General features: G+C 36.9%; 1 protein-coding gene across 2 annotated transcripts in view; it reads right to left on the reverse strand.

Moving 5' to 3' along the window:
* LOC107078452 (PC3-like endoprotease variant B) overlaps positions 1 to 26,099 on the reverse strand; it is a 353,320-nt gene that overhangs the window by 256,181 nt on the left and 71,040 nt on the right. For both annotated transcript variants that reach the window (XM_015355975.2, XM_069178602.1), the window contains exons 3-4: positions 25,044 to 25,136; positions 2,058 to 2,139 (exon numbers count right to left, since the gene is read on the reverse strand). In XM_015355975.2, the coding sequence (XP_015211461.2) occupies positions 2,058 to 2,139; positions 25,044 to 25,136 (175 nt within the window). The remainder of the gene's footprint in view (positions 1 to 2,057; positions 2,140 to 25,043; positions 25,137 to 26,099) is intronic.

The following is a 26,099-nucleotide window of genomic DNA, read 5'->3' on the forward strand; positions in this document are numbered from 1 at the left end:
CACAGCTACACTTCTATTCACAGCTGCCTGTAGAAGAGAAGGATTCTGCCTCCACATACTAAGCCTTGAGCACTGTCAGCTGTATCATTGCCATACTGTATTCATCAACCAGAAGGACTGACATGAGAATGTTAGAACTTGAAGTTACATATAATGTATATTTACAGATGTATTTAGCACATTTGTTTATGCAGGAAAAAAGCTGTATAAGTACAATTTGTTTCAATATACAGTATGGCTGAAAATTGTTGTTTTCTAAATGCCCCCTAAAATTTTACTCTCAATTTACACTCATTTTTTGTATTATTTTGCATGCAAAGCATTTGAAACCAGCTCATAAAATAGCACAACATATCTTAGCCTATCTTCAAAGTGAGATGTTTTTGTTCCAAATATTGCAACAAAAATAAAAATTCACATTACTAAATGTATTCCTTTAATATTAATGTTTCATGTTTTGGCTAAGATTGAGCTTTTTCCCATCTACACTTTGTGAGACATTTTGCTTTTAAGCAAATAATCTTTTTTTTATTTTGAGAAAGCATCTGTGTATTTTCTACATGTTTTTTAAAGCAGGCTTCACCTGTACATACTGTAGGAAACAGCAACATGAGTGAGTGCTTACTGTTTGCTTCCTGACTGCAATACGTGTGGATAGCAATTCCATATAAAATAAACTCTGAAATAGCTTAGAAGATTTTTGTGAACAATGGTGAATCTATGTGGTGGTCCTGAAACATTTTGTCAACACTGCAAACACTGAGATGATTCTGGGTGCCTTCACAGGTGTAGTAATTTTGAATAGAGCTCAGACACCAAGAGAAATGAGACAGGAAAAAACCCCCCAGTCAAATCAACACAGATGGATTTTCTGTAGTGTATTCGAGTTTTCACCTTGTTCTAACATCTGAGTTTTATAATCAGTTATAGTTAGAAATAACATGCATATATAACTGTATGACATCAGTGCTGTATAAAGATATTGTTGAAAAACCTACTGAATAACAATAGGAGTCATTTTATTGAGCGAGGAATTACCCTGTATCATCTTGCGCTACGTGCTTCACGAATCTGTTTTGATATTTGTTTTGTTTTTGCATTTGCCGTGCATCTACAAATGACATCAGCAACCACAGATGTCACCCAGTACGCATGGCTAAAGCTGCTTTTAGGCTGAACAAAACAAAATTCTCATGTCTCTTCTCCATATAGAAACATAAAAAGACCAGTTAAGTATAATAATTTCATACATGAAGCTGGGATAATAAATGGGAAACAAATTAAAATGGGGAAAAAGAATAATCAAATATGAATAGAAAAGCAGTTTGCATAAATACCTTTAGAAGTATTTATCTTATGTCAGATGACAGCCTGTTTGTAAAAATATGGCAGAGCTGTATATAGCAGTTGTTAGATATTTCTAATAAAAATCAAAATGAAATACAGTAGTTGCTTTTGGTATTCCCACAGTAGACAGGCTCACAGTTTGCAGATGAAAGAGCTGAAATCAGACTGTTTTACTGGCTGTATTAACTCTGAGCTGCTGTAATTCCTCCACAGAAAGCACGTTCCATCGAATTCTGTGTGAAAGAACAGATCTGCAGCACTACGTGAGCCCAGCAACCAGTGGTGCTTTTTTTCATAGCTGCATGAAAGTAACAAATCATATTTGCATAGATATTTGTGGTGGGATTTCTTTTTAATTGTTAACAAAGAAAACATATGTAAGCCCACTCATCTTAAAAATGAAAAATATTGCTGTTCAGGTGATTATCTTTGTTTACTGATGTGTATGATCATTATTAAAGGCACAGAGGAATATCAGAGGAGAAGATACAAGACACACTTTCAGTACATGTAGAAACAATAATAATACACAACCTCTATTCAGGTATAAACACACTGCTTTGATTCATCTCCCTAAACAGAAAGTAATACAGCCTCCAATTAATTACTGTTTCATGAAGCATCCTGATAGCCACAATGCAGTGCTTACTAAGCACTTTACTTCCTGACAGCTCTGTGATGGATTGTGCTAGTGAAATTATGGTACACACCATGACGAGTCCTGTCATCCAGACTTGGGATTGCTGCACGCTTGTCTCTGTAATGGGCTCTCTGGCGTTTCACCCACTTTACCTTCAATAAACAAGAGAGAACACACAGACATTGAGACAAAGAAGTCCTTAAAAGCTTAACTCAGAAGAAGAAGAAATAACTATCAATGCTCTATAGCCTGGTCTTCTACGTAAAGGCAGCGGGCCAATTCTTTTTATATACAGTAAATGAAGGTGCACACCTTAATATGTGCATGCCTTTGACCTTACCAAAAACACATGCCTATACAATACAGAAACAAAACATACAGAATAAGCTAAAGTTTACTACTTTTTTTTACATTCTATGTCTTAATTTTGTATTTTATAATCAAAAGAACACCATTTCCCTTTTCAATTGCCTTTTCAAGCGGCACAGTGGTGGGGTGGTTAGCATTGCTGCCTTGAACAGCTAGGCCCTGGGTTCAATCCCAGAGCTGGGGTGCGATCTGTGTGGAGTTTTTATGTTCACCCTGTGTTTGTGTGGGTTTCCTCCCACACTACAAAACCATACTGGCAGGCTGTTAATTGGCTTCTGAGAAAAATGGCCCTGATGTGAGTGTATGTGTCCGCCCTGTGATGGACTAATATCCCAGCGAAGGTGCATCTTGCCTTGAACTCCTTGGTCCCCTGCAACCCTGAACTGGAAGAAGCAGCTAGAAAATGGATGAATAGATTTTGTTTTGTCCCTTATTTGTGACAGGGAGGTCTCTTTCGAAATTATATCATTTCTCTTTCTTCCCTGAAACATTAATTCAGTGTTCTCGGTGCGCTGCTTATTCACAACCAGGAATCACTTCTACCAGCTTTTCCCCTGCTGTTTCTATGGATCTTCAAGGAAAACAGCAGGTTTATCTTTCTGGTGTCCAGAAAGAGAGTTGAATCATTCCAAAATATACTAGAGTGAAAAAGGTGTAGTTCAATTGCCTTTTGGCATGGGGAAAATCTTGCAGGCCAGGAACTTTGTTAAAAAACTAAAGGCATAATGTATATCCTACAGGTGTAATTATTTTGTTTCTATTTCATTTTGTGACCATTCATTATTTTTATACCCCAAACCTGAAATAGTCTATTTTGAGTAACCTCAAATCACTGCTGCAACTTCTTTACCAGCACAGGAGGGACAGGTGAACAGAATTAAACATTTAATGGATTCATACATCCAGGAATCCAGAGGTCCTTACTAAGAAGAAAGATAAGTATATCCTCTGACTGGTAAATAACCCATCGAAACAGATAGCTTGTACTTGCTGCTTAATTTGCTGCTACTTTAGGAAGCAGGTAATGAAATAATCCAAATTTGCACTACTGTATGTCTCAAAATCATACAGTACCATCTCTATCACACTGTGCCAGTGATGCAGACCTAAGTTTATGGCAAGCAGCCATATCACTCTGTAACTCACAACTGGCAACCCACTGAAGCTAAGCAGGTGTGTTCCTGGTCAGTACCTGGATGGAAGACCTCATGGGAAAAACTAAGGCTGCTGGTGGAAGAGGTGTTAGTGGGGCCAAGAGGGGGCGCTCACCCTGCGGTCTGTGTGGGTCCTAATCCCCCAGTATAGTGATGAGGACACTATACTGTAAACAGGCGCCGTCCTTTGGATGAGATGTAAAACCGAGGTCCTGACTGTGCGGTCATTAAAAATCCCAGGGCGTTTCTCGAAAAGAGTAGGGGTTTAACCCTGGCGTCCTGGACAAATTTCCCATTGGCTTTGCCAATAATGGCCTCTTAATAACTGACTTCATTACTCTGCTCTCCTCCCCACTGCTAGCTGATGTGTGGTGAGCATTCTGGCACACTATGGCTGCCGTTGCATCATCCAGGTGGTGCTGCACATTGGGTGGTGGTGGAGGGGAGTCGCCATTACCTGTAAAGCACTTTGAGTGGAGTGCCCAGAAAGGCGCTATATTAGTGTAAGCAATTATTAATTATTATTATTAACTGCCATATAACAAGTTTACACTTCATATGGATTGGGGGGATTAGTGTTTGACACTTTGATCCAAAACAGCCCTCTGAGGTACTCATTTATACAGCTGGGCATTATACTGTAGGAATGTGATTGAAATGCCACCTTCAAGAGTACAGCAGTGCCACACCACACCCAGGATTAGGAGCCACAGCTTTCCTACTACACACTGCTGCTACAGAGTTACCAAGTTCTAAAAATAAAACTGTGGCCCTAAATATCCAAAAATGAATACAATTTTTTATCATTTAACATCAACATTATAGGAATTGTCAATTAGTTGCCGATTAAGTGTTCCTAGTACTGTATTATTTTGGGTAACATAATTAGATTTAATTTAAAATATGTTCAAATACTTTATCATCTGCTTTTATTATTTAAAATGATTTCACCCAGACGGTATAGCTGTAGAATAGGTCGTTCGTTGAAACAAAAGATACCAGGAACAAGTAATAGGTTTATTCCATGCGGAAAAGAGAAGAAAGAAAACACACCTGAAGAAGGCTCCACAGCCAAAACGTTGTGTTTTCTTTTTTCTCTTTTCAGCATGGAATAAACCTATTACTTGTTCCTTTGCAGCTTACACATGCTGACGCAGCTACCCACCTGAACTACTACAGTATATCTTTGGATTTGGTTTGCAATACGCATGACTAATGTTTGTGTTTTGTCGTGGAAGACGTGGGCTAAATTCTCCTAACAGACAAGTCTGATGGGATATACTGTGAAGTTGAAATCTTGATATTGTGATGATGGATGAATCTCAAATGCAAGATGTTGCTGTGTTTGTTAATAAGAATTAGAATTAGAATTAGAATAAAAAAATATTGTGGATTTTGTTCTGTATTTGGACACTATCATTTTGACCACAAGTACAGTATATTAACAAGCAAAATAGAAGGACAGTAAAAACAGCTGTCACATGTTGCCTTTAGTTTACTTTGGCTTAGTTGGAGGTAATCACTTCACAGTGTCGTCATTAAGAAAAGATGACTCCATAGAATCTATTCACTTTTGGATTCATATGAACTACAAAACCACCTTACCTTTAGGGAAGAGGGTGCATTAAGGACTGAGCCCATTTCTATTTCTCAGAATAATACATTTATTTAGACAAAGGCACCCTTTGAAAAAGCATTTCAGTGACAATTAGTTCAAAGGAAGAGTTTCACACTCCATTTACATGATGCTCATAAAAAGCATCTCTTCTAACAAAGACTGAAAATTGTGGAATTCTTTTGTGCACTCAACTGCCACAACAAACACTCTGCAAAGCATTCTGCAAAGGGCCTTTAGAGAATCTTTTTTTTCCTTTTATGAAAGGTAAAGCTTTCAGGGTGCAAGTAAAATGTAACGCTTCCTGAAGCTTTGATCTTGTAAGTGTTTGTTTGTCACGCATGTAGGTATTAATTGAGATACTGATAATCTGACTGGATTTTACTTTTCTTTTAAAAATGATCAGTTGGCTCAGGTAATGTTTACTTCTTTGAACAAGCTTTTTACACCTTAAAAATTAAAGAATCACTCATTTTATCCCATTTTTCATTGTAATCAATCTGCATAGATTGGGTAGCTCAAACAATATAAGAGAAATCTTTCAAGTTCTGCATAATACCTTTCATAGCATAATTTTTTCAGAAGAAGACAAAGTGTAAATGGTAAATGAAGTCTCTGCACAAATCCATGTATGTTAGTGATAGGCCACCCAACTCATATCAAATACTCTACCAGAATAAACTGTACAGCCCCAGATGAGACGCTTATAGAATAGAGTTGGCACACTGATTTGCATTGCACCCTCACAGCTCTAGAGCCCTAGATCTGATTCCAGTCTAGGCTGCAGCCCAAAATGATGCTATATAGAATTACTCGTCATATCTAATTGTCACCAAAATGTGTGTGTAAGTAAATGTATGTTCCTTTCCTGTGATGATCTGTCTTCCTGTCCAGAGTGTATCCTGCCTTGTGCCCATTGTGTCACGATCGTAAACCCCTCTTCTTAAGGACGCTCCAGCCCTACCTTGTTTTCATTTATCTCCAGCACCTGTCTCCAGTTCCAGGCCCTGTGTTATATAAACCCGACGTTCCTGCCTATCGGGGCTCAGCTTTGGAACATGGACGCCCGGAAGCCCGCCTACCCTCTAGTCCAGGAGCAGCTCGACGGCATAGGCTTCACTACGGCGTCCTGACCATCTGGGTCCGGGATCAGGGAGCGTCTGGTCCCATTACCCCCTTTTATTTCCCCGACCCTCCACCGGATCCCGCTCCGGATTTTTAATTCTTCTGTGTGTCTGTCAGGATGGATTACCCGGGTTTGGACTTTCGCTTCATTCTTGGATTTGCATCGGACTCCCTTGGACTGTTCGCCTCAGCCACACCTCCCCTGAACACTAGTGCACCATGGACACGCCTCCCCCCTTTCCTGCCAGCCCCTAGCATGCCTCTTTCCTCATGTATTCCTCACTTCCCTCCAGATCGTGTTGTCTGCATAGGGCCTGAAAGAACTGTTCGTGACACATTGTCTGCCAGTGAAAACTGCAGCTCATCTGCCACCCTGTACCGGAATAAGCAGTTATTGAAAATATTTTTATGAATATTGAAATAGTGAAAATGGATGGATATTCCCTTGGAGTGACACATCCTGTCCAGAGTAGTGTGAATGGCTTAGCGGGTGATATGTCCTATGATTCCTGTGGACTGTAATGTACTGTGACAATGTAGCAGACCAGGCCTTTCCCTCTGTATACCATGCTATATGAAAAAACAAGTTAAAAAGTTCGAGACAACATGTGTGTGGAGTATGATGTATCCTTAGTTCCCTGATTCGTGTTGCTGTTCAGTGTAAGAGAAACCCTTGCTAATATATATTCATGTACTGTATATGGACAATGTCAATGGGTAAATGCATCTGCTACAGAATCTTAGCATGTTTCACATATAAGCAGAAGGCTGAAATATTGTATACACAGTCCAAATAGGGAATAATAATCTTCATACTGGTCACCAGCTGGTACGGGCTAATGAGTGCTTGGATGCCAGTGGACCATACCCAAGAGGAGGTCAGAGAGGAGAGAGGAGCCTGCATACATGGGGCTTAGATGGGTAGTTATGTGCCTACTAAGGGGCTACATTAGAGAATGTGGGATCCTGACACACTTACATATTTTGTATTAGCTTCAGTGCATAATAAAATCTATGTGCTCATACTGCCAATACAGGCTATAATATAGGCTTCCTCTTGAACAGAATGTCCCAAAACTCACAAATGCTTTAAAATAAAATAATCACATGACACTTATTTATCTGTTGCTTTTAAAAGCACTGTGTGGCGTTTGAAGTTTGTCAAGTGAAACACACATATTCTGTACAATAACAGATGAGAAACAAAAGGCTTAAAGTAAAAACAAAAGCAATTATAATAACAGAGAAAACACATAGAAAATATGAGCAAACTGGTTTTACTTTTTTGTAGGCATTTGATGAGGTAGATGAATTACATGTAATTGTACAGTACATATTTTTAGAGTACTCTTTTGTCATCAGCTTAGTACAACTCATTAATATTTACTTTTAATTTAACATGCACACCCCAATACACTCTGCAGCATTCCCCTGCCTTGTTTACTGTAGCTCCAATAACCAAACCACACAAATAAAGCCTCCACTGATACAGCCATTCCTACAGTATATAGAGGTAGATTCTGCTATTTGTGCAGCATTCCCATCAGAAACTGTAAGACTACAGGTAAACCTGTTTCAGGTCTCAGCGGAGGTGATATGACTGGCTGGTTCTCAGGACACACTGGTTAGTCCTCCTCATCACAAACCCCGTGAGCTGAGAGTATAAAATAGTTTAAACCTGCTATATAAATGTTTGCTTGCATTTTGAATTTAAATGAAGTAACATTTTTATACAATCAAAAATGACCAAAATTAAATGCAACATGCATGTCTAAAAAAGATATACAGTATGCATTGTCCATTTCTTGTAATATTTATCTAAGACAATTATAATGTCATTATTGATTTTGCAAATGTATGAATAGATAAATGTATAAATGTATAAAATAAAACAAAAAACAACATTGTGAAAATAGTAAAAAAGACCTGTTAGGCATTTATGCCTCCAAAGCTTTTTTGATGTAATTCTTTAATACACTGCGTACTATAACATCTAAAAAATACAAGTAATTTAAAAAGCTCACAAAAGAGTAATTATTTTTTTAATAATGGGACAGACAAACAAGTAATTATAATTCACACTTCTATTTCAGATGTTAGAAAACAATGGTTCAAATTTTTACTAGGCTATGATAATTAATTTTAAGCAGTAATTATCTGCAGTTCAAAATGGCTTAAGAGGGAATATTGTGCAAAGGTGCTGGAGTTCAGTATTGTACATAAAGGTATCACTGCACAAGCTAGAGGACTACTCTGTGGTGAGGAGATGATTCACAAATTTGGCAAAGCCATTGAGTACTAATGATTCCCATTAACATAACATTATTAAAAAGCAAAAGTAACTGCAAGTAAATTTCACATTAATTCAAGCATTCAATATTAACCGTCTGTGGTAAAAAGTACATTTTAGACAATGTGATGCCTCTGGGACTGTCTCACTCAGCTTTATTGATGATGTACCTAATAATTGGAACAGCAGAACAGATTCTGAATTCGCCAGAAACATTTTATCATCTTATGTAGAAGAGAATGCTTCTATACTCACTGGAAGATGCTTGACCGTGCAACATGACAAAAACTCACCTTGTGTCGAACACAGTTATTGCCTCTAAGATATAAGCAACCAAATTCAGACTTTTACACACTGAAATTGACTTAAATTGAATGTGTCCCAATAGTAATGGTCACTTCAAATCACTGGGTTAAACACAGGGTGCGTTTTTGTTCTAATACGATCAAATGTACATGTGGAATAACTCCAAAATATAGAAGAGATTGTACTTATTATTCATAGTAATTACAGGATCATAAAAGCACATCGCAAAGCAAATTGTAAAGCAAAAATAAATATTTGACTTTGCTGTCACGATATATTTGGAGGACACTGAATAGTATTTTGAAATCTAAGAAATCTAAATCTGGTCTCTAATGATGAAATACTTTCATATTCATTAAATACAATAAGAGATGAAAGCAGTTTTAAAAAGGTCTTGTTATGGTGTGTAAACCTATGCAGTATTTTCTTCTCAGTACAATGTAAGTAAATTATAAAACAAAGTTCCTCATGCTCTTTGTAAATACTATGGAAAGTCTTGAAATTTCTTGTGCTATGTGCTTGTAAGTGTATACAACTAAAAGTGGAGTCAGTGAAATAATTTTATTCACAAATCATATAGCGGTTTATTCCTGCACAGACACACTGCACACATGATAAAACCCTGTTGGAGTTTTAGACATGACATGATGATAGTAGAAGAATGGGATTGTAAACATTTCATTGGTTTCTGGGCTAAATAATTCTAAGGTATGTTATTCTAACCATGTCAAAACTTCCTCTTTTTTTCGATTTGCATTGACATCCAGCAACCCTTTTTTTTTTTCGAACCAACAGCTTCAAGCTCACGCAGGCAGACTGTGTAAGCTGGAAAAAGCTGAAATTCAACAAACTGCGCCTGGCATCTGGTGCAGCATGATACTCTGCACAAAGATAGAGAGCTGCTGGAATTATCTGCAGTGACATTTCAAGCTCAGCTCCTTTTCTTGTCCCCTGGGAACCAACGGCATTGACAGAGGCCCTGTGTCAATTTCCATCTGACTGTCACTCTCACTTTTCCCTCTATTATCAGCAGTAAGCCGGGGCAGTCCCCAGTCTAGATGGGCCAGTGATCTCTATCTCACAAGCTCCAAGCTGCCCTACCATGAACCTGACTGAGGGGAAAGAGACGCTGATACAGTGTGGTTTCTTTTCTCTCTTTTTTTCTCCCCTATCCCTTTCTCTGGCGCTCACTCTTTTGTGTCAGCTTTCAGAAATGCTCTGTTTGACTGGCAGCCTGTCACAGATCAGTTACCACCTAAAGCCGCTTGGCAGAGAGAGGTGACGGCCCAGGAAGGGATCTAAGTGGGTTTATCAGTGCTTCTTAACGCCTCGTGAGCTCCTTGACACAAAAGAAAAGGGTATTAAACATCTAAAGCAAACCTAAAAGCGTGAAAGCTCCTTATAGGCTGTGAGATGTGGATGTGACTGAATTTTTAAATACCTTCAGTAGATGTTATTCATTTTGTCAATAGAGTAGAAAGAAACTGTTACCAAAATTAGCGTGTGTTCCACTTGAGCAAGGTTTATAGCAGCAGGGATATGGAACATGAATTTGCAGCCCATGTCAGAATTGCTTCTTAAACCTCACACCCAAAAGGCCATTTAATACAACACAGCTGAAAGGAGAAATCAAATTTGTTCTTAGACCTCTGTTTGTTTCTTCATAGTCAATTTCAGGTTTCCTCTGACGGACTTTTCATTTTCAGAGAAATACTTACACCTGTGTTTCATCTTCTGTGATAAAAAAAAACGCATGAAATCATTTTGAATCATTTCATATCTCTGCACAAAAAATGCTAATGCTCAAAGTTGCATGTTATTTACTCTACCATGTTGTTTGTAGTCTAAAAGACTTAATTACACAAAATTTTGTGTACTATTGCAAGCATTTTTGTACATTTGTAAATTTAACTACAAGAGAATGAAGAACATTTTGCACACATTATTATTAATACATATTATAAATCCTTAGGATTAAAAAGCATTCTTTATTGCCATTTTACCACAAATAAAAGTTAACTTCATATGGATATGAATAGAGTTTATGAGGAAAAGGTCTTCATTGCATTACACAACCTTTTGTATCACTGTCAAACCTATTTATACATAATCAATAACAAAACTGACCTACTGTAGCTCTGTAAAAACCTACTTCAGTAAACTGACCAGATGGGGAGGCTGATAATAGTGAGATAGTTTTAACATAGGGAATGTCTTGTTGAATCAACGTCTTTTGGCCTCCATAAATTTCTATTTAGAGAGCTTTGATTTTCTAACACATTTTTAACTTTTAAAACTGCAACAGTTTGTACAGTAGAATTAACTGTAAAATTAACTAATTTAATGTATTTAATATTCAAATTTTAATCAGATTTCCTGTAAAGGAAAGTAGCTGTATCTGAAATTAAATCTGAGAACTGAGCGCAGACTGTGATGCTCACAGAACGATATGCAAAGACAAGTACAATACTAATACCAAGGTTTCAACAAACTGACCAATGTTTGCCATAATAAAAAACACATTTGGTACTTGCCTTAATCATTGGTTTTATTTGATTGCCTAATTTTCTATTATTTGCAAAAATGACAGGAGCTGCAGTGGAGGTCTAAGATATCTTACAATTTTTTTTATTGCAGGCAGCCCGTACTCTATGAGGCCTTGTATAAAACATCATCTGCCTCGGAGTAGTCCTTTTAAAGGTCAGAACATAGTTCAGAGAGAGTGCACTAAGTTAACGCTTGTCAAAATCTCACAATGTAGCATGGCTAGAAAAGTTCTGGACCATTTCTTGTGACACAGTTTGTGTTCAGTGTTCAACAGCAGATACTGTACAATAGACAGGAAAGACAGATACAAAGGACAGAAGTAGGATACAGTGTAATGGCTATAAGCACTACAGTATACATAGGAGCACAGGTCGCAGATGATGCACAAGCCTAATTTAATTTATCCGCAAAAGTATAAGTAAAATATTATCCTAAATGATTCATTTTAAAATATTTTCACTGTCTTTCACAAGCCTCATCAATGTGGAACAATTTTACTGACCAGCAATATTGGTTGAAAAAAAAAAACTTTTGACTAAAATCAAAAGAGTCCCTCGTGTCATTAAGAATTGAGAATATTGGGTAGTTTTATAACAAAAAAAGCATTTTTTATGTTTTAATTTTGGTACACTTTTTCTGCTGGTTTTGAGGTATGGTTACTAGCCTGCTGTATATGAATTGGTTAAATTAATTAACAAACCAAACACCTACAGTATGTGCTAGCTGAACATCATTTGCCTTTAAAAGAATGCTCTAAATATGTCAGCAATGACAGGGAAGGGAAACAATGCTTAGGATTACTATTTTTAAAATCAAAATATTAGAGGAGAGTAGAAAAAATGGCAAGGTAGAATGTACAGCAACATTCATAATACAGCACAACATTTAATATTACTATCCATTAAATCATACAGTATGTTCTCATCCAACAGTAGAGAAGAACTAATGTTTTGGTAAAAAGAAAGCAATTTAGAAATTGCAATTTGATATTATGCGTCACACCCTGGGAATCTGAGAATCATTTGCCTTTGGAGAACAAAACAATGGAGGGCTTGCCTTTGCCCTAATATGTTCCCATCTTTTATCTTCACCTTTAACACTACATAACCCCTCAGCTCACAAAGAAGTTACCTTCTATCAAATTATTCTGCAGTTCTGCCACCGAAGGATGTGAACAGACTCAACAAGGCCGCCGATATGTACAGCTTTACATCAAAAACAGCTCTATAACAGCATGCAATCTCTGTGACTGAACGCTTTTTTCTGCATCTGTAGCCCTGAGTGGAATAAACAAGTGGATTAAGCACACTGATGAAGTGGGCGGAGGAAGGCAAGCAAGGCCCTGCCTTGTCGGCTCTGTACCTGCGGACAGACCACTTCAGTCCCTGGAGCAATGTGGTAAAAGGCTCTCCACCATTTTTAAAGAGGGGAAAAAACAGAATTTGTGGAGAGCATGTACAGTAACCCCAGCTTTTAGAATCTTGTGCAAGCCCCACCGCCAGTGCTGAACAGTGTTTTTATCTACAAAGACAGCATTGAAAGACTAAAACAAAACCTTTCCAGAGGTTTGTTTTACATGATTGGCTTCAAATTTCACAGAGCATCCAGGAAGTGAGCTGGGGCGTGGATGAAACATGCAAATCCGTCTTGAAACAGACCATCGTGATGAATATTTGGAGCTGCCGCATCCTTTGAAGAGACAGAAGTGTCCTCATTAAAACATTTGTAAGCAAAACTACTTGTAATTTTGAAATTAATGGTGCAGTTAGCTTGTCTGATAAATGTTTGTTTGGTTACAGTCGAACAGGTGAGATTTACATCACATGTTCTTGCGTAGAAAACAGCAAAAGAAAATGTTAACCTTTTTGTACCTATAAATATTTTAATGGAGAACCTGAAGCATGCAGACGGTCCCCAGCCTAAAAAGATCAAGGAAAAAAGTAATCCCAGCTTCCTTTTTAGGACTGGTGAAGGCTTTATTAATAACCTACTATAACATGAGTGATCCATTTTAGAGGTGAAGCATAATTTATATGTATTTATTTAGGGAGCTAAAGAATACCACTTGGATATTTTTCAAAGTCTTATTCTGAAAAACTGAACCTAGGCAGAGTGATCACATAACAGCTCCCCTCAGGCAGCATATTTCCATGCACTTCTGGAGCTATTACAATGGCCTGACATTCTGGTATGCGAATCCATGCACAGGAAAATTACTCTATAATCTTATATAAATACACCATGAGTCCCAATAGGAAACCAGGAGCTATTCACACACAAATACATTTCAATTTAAACTTTGTTTCAACCTGTCCATGGGAGTGAAATGAAAGAGATCTGAAATCATCACAGTTCATGTCCATGACCACCAGAGTGATTTGAAAATGCATTTTAGTCTGACGACCTGCACAATGATCACATGGGTGCAGCAAGGTCTGTTGTAGTCCCGCACAAGGAGGAAGCAAAACAAAAATCAAACTCTCTAGCCTTTATTTGTGGTACACAAGCACACATTTAATGATTTCTGTTGATGAGCATTGCTGATCTTAATAAATTACATGAACTGTATCTGAAATTATAACCCCAAAACATAATTCCCTAAATATCTTAATGTACAGTAGCTGATTTAATTCATGTGCAGTGCATAGTGGAAGAGATAAAAGAGAGCAAAGCAGCTCTTCCATCATTTTATAAACTAAAATTAAGAACTAGTGTCAAGTAATTGTTTCTAACAGGATATAGTTTGCATTTCTTTTAATTATCTTCATATAAAATACAATCCTAGCACAAATTGCTCATAATTAATTATTTTACTTGATTCTCATTTCTAATACAGCTGTTTCATCAACTTTAAAATGTACTAGAAGCTAAGATACAATACAGATGTTATTCCTGGAAATGAATAAATATTCAGATGTGCTACAGTAGCTGAAAGAGCTCACTTCCTACGTTAATACCATCCACAGAACCTGGATTTGGATGCCTGCCATGTACAGTTATAATTGTGTTTCTGTCATGCATGGCTTCCAAGGAAAAGTATTCTTAAACACTATTAAATATTGACCGTGTTTTTAAATAAAATGCAATGAACAAATTCTATTATACTGATACATAGGTGAGAACCAAACCTCTTGCCATTTGAAGTCAGTTTAATCAAATTATCTAGAGTATTGTAAAGCTTTGATTTACAAAGTCTGAAAAAAATACATTACCTATTTTTTAATATAAACTAATACTTTTACACATGTAAATTAAATATTATATGCACTTTAGCAGAGAGGGATTTGTAAACTATACTGTACAATATCTATGCTGTACACTGTAGATATACTATATCTGTAAACTTTAGTTACTTGTTTAGAACATACTATATAGCCATAAGACTATGATATTGTATGAGGAGGAGAACATTAGCCCATCTTGCTTGTCAAGCAAATTATTAGCCAAGTGAATCTAACATTTTGTTCACTTTTCTTATTAAAGGAGCTCAGAGCTTACTTTAGTTGTCACCCACCTGGTTGGGAAGTTTGTTCCAGACACCCACCGCTCTTTGTCTAAACAAACATTTCCTATTTGCCACCCTAATCGAAATTCCTTTTAGTTCCCTATGGTGAAACATGCCTCTGTTTAGCCAGTGGGTCAGATGTAGTCCCTTGGGTTGACCCTGCTTACACCTCAGGGTCTGATTGATTTGAATCAAAACATCTCTCTGTCTCCTTTGTTCTAGACTGAAGAGATTTAGCTCCCTTAACCAGGAATCATTCCTGTTGGTTCCATGAACTCTTTCTGTGGCTACGATATCATTTTTGTGATATCCTGACTTGAATTGAACAAGATATTCTGAATGACACTACGAGTGCACTGTAAAGCTTGAGCATTCACGTCTTGGCATTTATATTCCATACGCTTTGCTACCAAGCTATACAAAAACATTCTGTTTGCTTTTATTATTGCTTTTTCACAATGTCCTGATGAGAAAATAGAAGTGTACCATAAAACCTGATATGCATAGATGTAATATACAGTATGGACTGTGTTCCAACAGTACTTCTTGTCTGGATAACTTTGCAGGTATCAACAGTAAGAACAATTTGGAACATGTCTACCTCATTCATGGTTTTATTTAAGTCTTTTTGGAATTTCCTTATCACTGTTTGTGTGTTTGCTCCTCTATACAACTGTAAATTTAAATAGTCTGCTAAATATATCAGAACCTAAATCATTGATGTAGATCAGGGAAAGCGATAGGCCAAAAGCAGTCCCCTGCAGTAAACTATTTCTTGAATTAGAGCAACAGAGTTGTGCCCCATGAGATGACACACTCTTTCGTGTGCATTCACTGATTCTTGATCCATGTACATACACTAGTCAGACCGCAGGGAGTTGTGTTTCTGCTCAACATTTATATTGTTTAATAAAAGCCCAGAGATTAATGAAATCCTTGAATTTCTTCATAATTTCTAAAAGACAAATAAATTGGACAGTCATGTACAACATATTAAAAAATACTGACATTTACCTATTTCACTTTTGCTTCTGCTCAGTAATCTTAGTAATTCTGCCTTCTCTACTAATGACACAACAGTTGAGCTTGGAGGACAGAAAGCTTAGATTTAACAAATATATCTTAATGAGAACCGGTGCATTTTCTCTGCCATGGTACAATTCAAGAATTGCTTTTAAAGGGGCTGACTTTCTATCCCTCCTAGTGTTATCTTCAAAATTGTAAAGCTAAATGTTTATGAAAAAAAAACATTTTCTTTATGGCCAAAATATTGTTTTAAAGCAAGAAGTAAGTAGTGTTTCCCAAGTACTATACCTCTGTCAGCACATGCAGTGTTTGAAAATAGTTGTATTGCTTCTTTTGACCATATTACAGTACATGTCAATAATTGATGTTTACAAGTGAACTTCAGCGAATACACAGGATCTCACTTTCTGCACCTAATAGAGACCAACATGTACCCTGAAATTGTATTCTACTTTCTGAGAGCTAGAGTACTTTCACTGTTTAATTGATTCATAGATTGTAGCCAGGCAGTAAAATATCATTGCAAAACTAATATGTTTTAAGAAGACATTAAGTTATCTTGAAAGACATATTAGTTGAGTCAACTTTTCCACATTTACGGCTTCTTTGGTCCCTGATGCCTCACCTGTTGTTTTCCCACAAGACAGAAAATTGCGCAAAGGAGAATGTAAAAAAAACCCGAAATGTACTGTAGTATCAAATATCCATGCAGATCCAAATGAGCAAAAGGTAATGTTTAAATGTGTTTAATCTTCTTTTGGAGCTGCAGATCAATTTATAAATATGTATGCAATAAAGCACTTGGCAATTATCATGCTTCATAGACGAAGAATATTTTGAACACGAAATCATAACCAGCTGAGGTACATTCCAACTCTACTGTGAAATGCAAGAGCACAAAAAGATGTATCTCTCTTTTTAGAACTGTACACGGCTCCTAGCATTTTAAAGATTCTGTTATTACTACATTTTCTCCAAAGAGGATGACTTTTAAATGCTTTAATTATTACTCAAAAACCGTCCACAAAGTTCAAATGTCAAGGTTTCTTTTGTCTGGCAACAAAAAAATCTATTGAAATAGACTAATATTTTAAGACAATAGCTCTGCTATCCTGTCCTGCTTAATGTCTTTGTCTTGCTGCCTCCTTGATGGCCAAATAATTGGTTGTTCACTTCTGTCCCTGTCTCCCCCGACAGTTCCAAAGATGCCCCGAATAATGCCGCAAAGGCTGCTTTCAATGGGGGAAATCCTCATTAATCATCGCAGCCTGACAGCAGTAGGGAACACCTGCATCTGGCAAAAGGAAACAACGGTGGCTTTGGGGACAGCATCTTTACATGGGAACCAGCTCTGAGTGAGGTTCCGAGGAATTAAGGACTGCCGCCATTACTTTCCTTCTCAGCTAGCACTCCTGCTTTGTGCTTTAATTAGGTCACACTCATTACAACTTACAGGAGAAAAAGAAAGCCCACCACTACTATGCAGCAACATAAACATGCAATTAGACAGGAGCCGTGGTTATCTTTTATCAATGGATTCTTCTACCCGAAAGGCAGACCGCTCTGAGGCACTGGAGTTCAATTTTTTTTTTTCTGGACACTTTGTTATTGAAAAAAATACATCTTTGTGCCCTGGTGGCAGAATGGCAGCTTTTTTCTTCGTGCAGAGACTAATCATTGTCCCCGTGAATAATTTTTTTTAGGCAGTTTCGATCTCAGAGTTGGAACACAGCTAAGTGGCATTACGGTGTTACGATACATAAAAGAAAAATCGATTTTATAAAGACTTAGCTATATCTCGTATTAGTTTCTAAGCAATTTGTATTTAGTTGAAATGTCTAAATGCATTTGTTTTTTCTAAAATACCTATTTTAGAAATACCTAATACCACCTAATACTCCAAACCACCTCCCATGTAAAACTAGCAATCAATTTGTAATCACAAGTTAATAAATTAACAAAACAAAATGGAAACATCCTCCACCATTATCAATGACCAAATCTACAGTTTGACAATATATTTTATAGACACTTGAAAATTGAATTCAGATACTGCAGGTTGGATGTCTGTAACTGATTGAACTGAAGATGTTATTGTACATTTTAAGAAACAATCAGTACTAAAATGTAATATAATTATTTTAACTTAATCTGATACAAGTTTGTCCCTACAATAAATGGAACCTACTGCTAGAAGACAGCTATATAATCAGCTATCAGTAATTACTACAAAATTGCTCAGGATATTGAAATAGATTAATTACCAAAAATCTTTTCATGTTTCACTTAAGTAATATAAATTTAATATTTCAATTAAAACATTCAAATGAATGAAAAGTGAGAGATAACAGTTTTACTAAGCTTCATCTGAGGTCTACTGATGCTATGCATATAACTGAAAACACTTCTAGATTTAACAAATTTAATTACAATTAAATGAGTAATTGTCAGAAAGGAATTCTGGTTATGAACACTGTTTTGAGGATTATTTGGTGTAATTATTTTTCTTTTAACCGCAACATTATCCGCAAAAAAAGCAAAGACACCACAGGTACATGGACAAATGTAAAAATATTTAGAAAATAAGAAAAGGTGTTACAAAAACACCCACAAGAAACAAGAAACATTTTACAGATCTCTAAAATGAAGTGATATTTAAAAAAAACTCATACATGCCCATGTTTCCAAAATAGTTCCAAAAGCACAGCACAATTATTTTTTGAAAAAACTCCATCCTGAGCCAAAGGCATGGTATGGGATGATGCCCCGCACTCAGCACCTGCTCGAGAAGGCAAGAAGCACTAGCATCTCTAAGCCATATTAGTTTAGTTTTTCGAGATATTAAAGAGAAAGCAGAGCCTAGGATCAATGGCTCTCTCAAGTGTGCTTCTCCTTCAAAGGAAATATCAAATACTATAAAGGCAAACAAAGAAGTAGTTCCGAAGTGTTTCAGGAGAGATCTTAGCACTTGCTTCAGAGACTGAGTGCCAATGTTCGGGTTCAATCTAAATGTAAAATCAAACAAAAGCCCGGAGAACCTCTAGAAATATTGGAGTGTTCCACATGTAACTCCACATTATTGTCCTAGCAATTAATTCTGCAGGGCTCAGAAGTTCAGATAGCACAACATGACACTGGGCCTCCGCGGGCACAGCACATTGCCATTGTTCAGAAATCACTGAGGGAATGAAACTTCAACGTAAAATATTAAAAGAGGAAAATCATTTCAAATGAAGCAGTCTGCCAAAGTAGTGACAAACAAATGATAATATGTGAAAATCAGTGAATAAATCTTCATAAACCAACTATACTCATAACCCAGGCATAAGAATACAGCGGGGATCCCCAGTTTGCATAAATGTGTTCGGATCAGAATCAATTGAAACTAACTGTGTAGATATTTCTGCGGCATTCATAGACTGATATTTACATCTGTGCTGGGTGCTACGCATTTTCGAAACCTGTGTCCCTCTTTAAGAGCAGACTGGAGCCTGAAAAAAGAAAAGACTCTGCTGGTTCAAAGGTGAAGATATGTTTTACAACAGTACTGTATGTGCCTGTAAAACCCAGCACTAAATTGGGTTAACTGTTTTTATCTGATTTACAAAGCAGCTACACAGGATGGGACCAGACAGGACAGGAATTACGTTATAATGCCTCTTAGTACTTGCTAAGAGCCGTTACAACACATCACGGTAGGTGTCGGTTGCCCTGGTAACGTATTACGGAGAAGATTGTTGTGCTTGTGCTCTGTAAATTATACTGTAGGCAGCAAAACTGAATTTGGGTTGCGGAGAAGATACTGTATACAGATATAGTGCTGTTCTATGCAACACTTAAGTGACTATGCTATCACTCATACTGAAAGTCAGGATTTTTGCAGCAAGGATAAAATACATTCCATTTGGTATTATTATGACTACTTTACAAATACGATGCAAGGAATTCTGTGTGTATGTTTTATTTTCTAATCAAATACTTGTGTATAGTACAAAAATTAAGCATGTAATACGTGCAGTACTGCAGTAATATACAAAAGAGAGTGCTGACTTAATGATTAATGGTTAATATGACTAGGAATACAAAATGACTAGGAATCGGTTTTCTCTCATTTATTTTTCAGTGTGTTTGTCTTAAAATGATTACCACCGTGTGTCAGTGTCATTCAGGCTGCTGACTAATTCTGTTCAATTTATTTGGTGATTTTAATAATTATATGTACTTGTTTGTCTGTTTCCCACTTAAATGTGTAGACATAATTTCACTGTGGCATAAAGAATCATTACAATACTCTGTCTGTGCACTACCACAAAAAGAAACCAAAGCAGCCAATCTAAAATCGCATACAGTATGAGTTTATATGCTGTGTAAATTACAGGATGCAGAATCTGTATTGGTTAATTACAGCTTTAAATGATGGTAAAGCAGTGAAGAAAGAAACATAATGTGTCTTGTGTACAATACATAATTTAAAACATGCGGGTTTTCATTCTCGCATACATTTTGTGGCACAAACATTTTTGTAGGTAAATATACACTTTAGTTAATATATTCCGACAGTTTAATCCATACAGTATACCTGCTAATTTCACATTAAAAGAGATCTTGCTATGTGAATTATGCCAGGGTGGGACATTGTAACCCCAATTAAAATACTATATGAGATATTAGAATTCAGGCCAATAAGCCCAGTTAGCCCCAGTACTAAGAAACGGTAGACAAATGATGTCTGTTATTCATGCGCCCACCTCTTAACCACTAAAACAACTGTAGCAAATTCGGGTTGTTAGAATTTCGGCCCTTGCTGCTCCTGCCCCAGTTCGTCCCCTGCCTCAGGACCGAACCCGGGTCTCCGGCACAGCTCAACAAGGAGATTGTTGGCTGAGCTAAAGAAGGCCTTCATCAGCCCGGGCAGCTAGCATCCCTGTTATGCACAGAGGAGTAGAGGGTGGTGCCGTCACCGCAATGCAATGGCTCGCACAACCTGTATGTCGGCCGTTCGTTACATAACTTTAAAATGGATTACTTGAAAACCGATGGTTTAAAGACCTCAAACATGTTCACAAAAGCAGTAGGTCCTTATTCAGTCTTGGGCAGATATGAGAATTACCTGTAAGGGTTTTCATATTAACCCAGCAAATCAGCACAACAGGCTTTAGTAATATGTATAAAAGAATTTGGTAAAAAAAGAGCTACAATCTCAATGAGCAAATGTGCATTTTTTTAGAAACAATCTAAAGTCAACCAAATATATTTTCTCTCGAAGCCCTATATTTCTAAAGAAATATATTGAAAAAAAATCAATCCTGATCTAAGAAATGTAAAGTTTCAAAATAAGGGCAGGTATCAATTGTGTAAATTAACATGGATATGTCAGTTCACGGAAGGTATATTTTCCACAGAGTACTATTTTGTATGATGCAGGCAATGAACTCTCTTTCTTCTTTTATTTCCCATCTCTTATAATTTATTTCAGCTAAGAGGTCCCTGCTGGTCTACAAAACAATGAACTTAATACATCGGAGGCCAACATTAGCTTGAAACTTCACACAAGAAGTCACACAAATGTATTTTCTAAATAGCTTACTAACCATTTGTTGAAACTTTGCTTCTCTGGGGCTGTCACATGTATCGTCTCTTTTTAATTAATTCTGTAGCACAAGCTGTAAGCCCATACCTATTGCTTTGTCAACAGAGACCTACAGGCGTCCTACTGCCAGTATTCTTCCCAACACAAGCACTTGACTGGGACAAACCAGAACACTAATACTGTGCACCTGTGAACTGAGGCACCAACACTACATGGATTTACTGCTGCTGAAGCCCTTAAGCACTTCACTCTTATTATCACCAAGATCTTGTCAAGGGAGTCCTCTCTCTTTATGGTGCCAACAGCAACAGCAACTGCTGAAAACAGCAATATTTGTCACTGTTGCACTCAAACTATAGTAATAATCATTCTTTAATGTAGATGGTTAAAGCGAACAGGAGATGCTTCTTGGTTTTCAAATCCACCTCAAAGTAAAATTCAACTTATTTTGTACTTGTGTACTTAATTGATGTGAACAATGGCATTTGAGAATAATGTTGATTATTCACCTGAAAGAAGGCTCCATAGCTGAAACGTTGTGTTTTTTTCCTTTTTTTTTTCAGCATTGAATAAACCTACTACTTGTTCCTTTGCAGCCTACGCATGCTGACGCAGCTACCCACCTGAACTACTACAGTATATCTTTGGATTTGGTTTGCAAAACGCATGACTAATGTTTGTGTTTTGTCCTGGAAGACGTGGGCTAAATTCTCCTAACAGACAAGTCTGATGGGATATACTGTGAAGATGAAATCTTGATATTGCGATGATGGATGAATCTCAAATGCGAGATGTGGCTATGTTTGTTAATAAGAATTAGTACGTGGCAGCATGCTCTTTTGCACAGAATAAAAGAAGGGAAAATTGTATTACTCTTACTAATTTACTGGGCTGACACATTCATCCAAAGCAGCTTGCATTTCTACAGTTGGGTATTTTATAATCTGTAACAATTAGAGTGAAGTGCCTTGTTTAAAGATACAACAGAAGTGTATCACCTGGGGTTCAAACTCCAGAGCTCAAAACATTGTGCCCCATTACTCCTCTAGGGTAAATGGCTACCCTAATTTTTGATCTCCTGTTTTGGGGTTAGTGTGTGCTATAGTATGCTAGAGAGATGGTACGAGAATAACTCCAACATTTACTTTTCAACCAGACATGAATCCTCTAGATCTGACTAGATTTTAACCTCCCAGGCACTTTTTGATACACAATGCAGAAATATTACATATCAGATTACCACAACAACTTGTGTAGATCTGTTTTAATTTAAATGTTTGTAAAACCTCTCCTGGCCCCCTGAGTCTTTAATACTGCAGTACTACTGGGTGAGACATTTTGAATGCAGTTTCAAGCCATATTGGTGGGAATGTCTTTATTTTCACTATGCCTCTGTCATCAACCCCACACTTTATGGGATACACTGGAGAGCTTTATAAAGATAATTCTGCTGTGTTCACCCTGCAATTGCATAAGGCAAGCCTTCTATGCATGCCATTTCTCCCAGATACTGTATGGAATCCAATTTTTTCCCCACATGTAATTTTGATCCCTCTTTGTAAATATAACATAGCAGGCCTTTGAAGACTTTTGACTATGCAGTTACCATTTTCTAGTAAGCTATACTCCTTTTTTAGTACCATTGATGTGTTTTTAATCATCATTTATCCTTTTTGTATTTCCCACATTGGGAATCACCAGCTGTTGATCAGTGCACCAGCATGGGATGGATAACGGCAATGCACGCTTTCCTCCAGCTTGTCCACCGTCAGAGGCATTTGCTAGTTTTAACACAGCAAGAGCTAACAGTCAGTATCCCAGTGAGCGATGCAGCTTTCACTGAAAAATCTGCTGGCAGACTAGTCGTACCACATTCAGGCCAGGTTAAGGCCTTCCAGTTACACTGCTCTCAGCTCATCATACCCTGCCACCTGTCACACAGCTTGCTCATTTTATGAACAATTACTAACATACTGTAGAAATACATTACTAACCACTTTATCTGTCACATCAAGCAGCAGTGCAAGGCAAGATACACCTTGGATGGGATGCCAGTCCATTGCAGGGCAGACACAGGCACAAAGGTGCACACACTCACTTTTCCCAGGAGCCAATTAACCTACAGTCCTAGGATGTCTTTGGACTGTGAACAAGTGGGGGAAACCAACACAAACACAGGGAGAAAATACAACCTCCATCCAGATAGCACCCCAAGACTGGAACTGAACCCAAGGCTCCAGCACTGCAAGGTAGCCCAGTTAACCACTGCGCCCCCATACTCACATACATGTGGGAGGACATTATATTCATCACAAATTGTTCAATACCACATTGGGATGGAAATACAGGGCTATTTAAAGTAGTCTTTAATATAATCAATAACCTCTGTTTATGTAAAAGCTAAAGAGCAAAACTCTGCTAATTACATACAATTGTATGTATATCTCATGGTGAAAGATTCATATAAAATAAATAGTTAAGATGATATGTACTTGTTAAAACCATGACCCCAGGATATGATTTAAAAATGACATATCCCATATTTTTAATTGAGACCTTTTCTGTTGCTAGATTTATTAGTTAGCCTAAACAGTGTCTGTTTAGGACTATGGCATTAGCTTCTGGACTGTAGAACAATAACTGTAAACTAGGTATGTGGAATAGGGTTCAAATTTTAAAATGCTCTTTTTTCTCTTTGCTCTAATGCTCTTAAAACTATTAAATGAAAATGTCCCTGTAACACAGCTATTTCATATTGATAAGACTTTGTGCATCACATAAAAATTCAAAGAATCTCCAAAAAAACAATACCCATGGTGATAACAATCCTCAGTGGAATCTAGTATTCTATATGTTGTTCTTACAACAAGAAATAATACATTAATAATAATAAATTAAAACACATTCTCATAAGACATTAACAAGATAAGTTCCATACAACTAGCATGACATATCATAGCTTAAGTAGCCTTACAAAGAACGCATTGTAGCTTTATTAAAAATAGAGATAACAATTTCATCATGCATCTCATATTGACTATTCTCTAATTTATCAAAAAATAAGAAATCATTCTTTAATATTGTGTAGAAGTGGAATTCTAATTAAAATTTGGATAATCGTTTTTTTATTGTAAAGGCTACATACAACTATAAACTGCTTTCCCTTAGAAGTATGTTTTAAAAGCAATAATTATTTGTTTTTTAAAAGCCAAAATGAAAAATGCTTATTGTAGCAATTAACATTAAATTCTAGAAGTAGCTAATTTAAGAATCTAAAATTAATTAATTTCAGTTAAAGTCTTAGTGTAACAGAAAATTGAAGTTTCTCATGAAGCATTTAGTAAAAAATAAGTCGTATTATTTATTGATCACTGCACTCCTTACACATTTCAGAACAAATATTAACCTTGCTTGTACAGTCTGAAGATATATAAATAAAACAACAACAGCAAAAACAATAATAACAATAATAATAATGTAGCTTAGACATTCCTTCACTTGATTCTCAAGGAATGGAACAATAACTCACCCCTGATCCCATGTAAAGTTTGGCCTCCAAGCTCTGTCTGCTTCTGGAACCCACAATGTCCTTAAAGGTGTAATGATCTTCCAGATTCCCTATCTGGATCACAAAGAATCATAACATAGAATGGATTTAGATCTTTGTCTTTGTTTTCTAAGGCTGAAACACTGAAGACTATTTTAAAACTGATAAAAATTCCATGCAGTACAAAAATAAAGAAAGGTATATCAAGCTGAGAGATTTAATCAAATTCTATTAAACACAGGTATCACATAAAATCAAAGAAAATATGATAAAAAATACAGATGAAAGAATCATGGCTGTTCACAATTAAAAATGATACATTATAAGCAAGAAAATGTTACAATTTCAACAGTGTTTATGCGTAGGCCTGATCAGCCAGATCAACGCTACCTGATGTTGATGTCGGAAAATAAGGCCCACAGATGTTCTGATGCACTACTGTCCACGGCAAGACCTTAACATTGTTTTCTTTAAATCATATCCTCCGGCTGTTTGGTAGTGCTGGGCAATCATCACTTTTGGGTGGGGTTCCAGAAATGGAAAAGCTATTGGAATGGAAAAGCTTCCCCACTGTATAACTGAGTCTCTAGCCATCCAGCCTTTATCATCACACATCCACTGCCCAACCAGCTGGTTCCAGTAAGTCACCAATGGCATCTCTATACCAGGTCTTATGTCAAGTCTGTTTAGGGCAAAACAGCACTCACTGGTAAATGACACCCCATATCTCTCGATCTTCTTGTTCCACAGAAGATGCCGATCTAAAGACCATCCTATGCAGATCAACTTCATGCTGACTGCAAGCTCCTGTCATTCTGCTGATTTGTGGGCAATTTCCTCCTGGAATTTCTTCCTCTTTTCTCTGGACCCGTCTGCTGAATGTTGAAGCAACCTATTTTTTGCTGTTCTTTCACCAGGTATTTTTAATGGCTATTTTTACTAATTAATATACCCTATAAAGCTAATCAATTTTTGTCATTTTAACAAATCAAATGACTATCACTGAGCACCTGGCATTGTTATGAAATCAGATTGCTT

Source organism: Lepisosteus oculatus, chromosome 2 (assembly GCF_040954835.1).
Source record: "Lepisosteus oculatus isolate fLepOcu1 chromosome 2, fLepOcu1.hap2, whole genome shotgun sequence".
In the NCBI taxonomy this organism is placed as follows: Eukaryota; Metazoa; Chordata; class Actinopteri; order Semionotiformes; family Lepisosteidae; genus Lepisosteus; species Lepisosteus oculatus.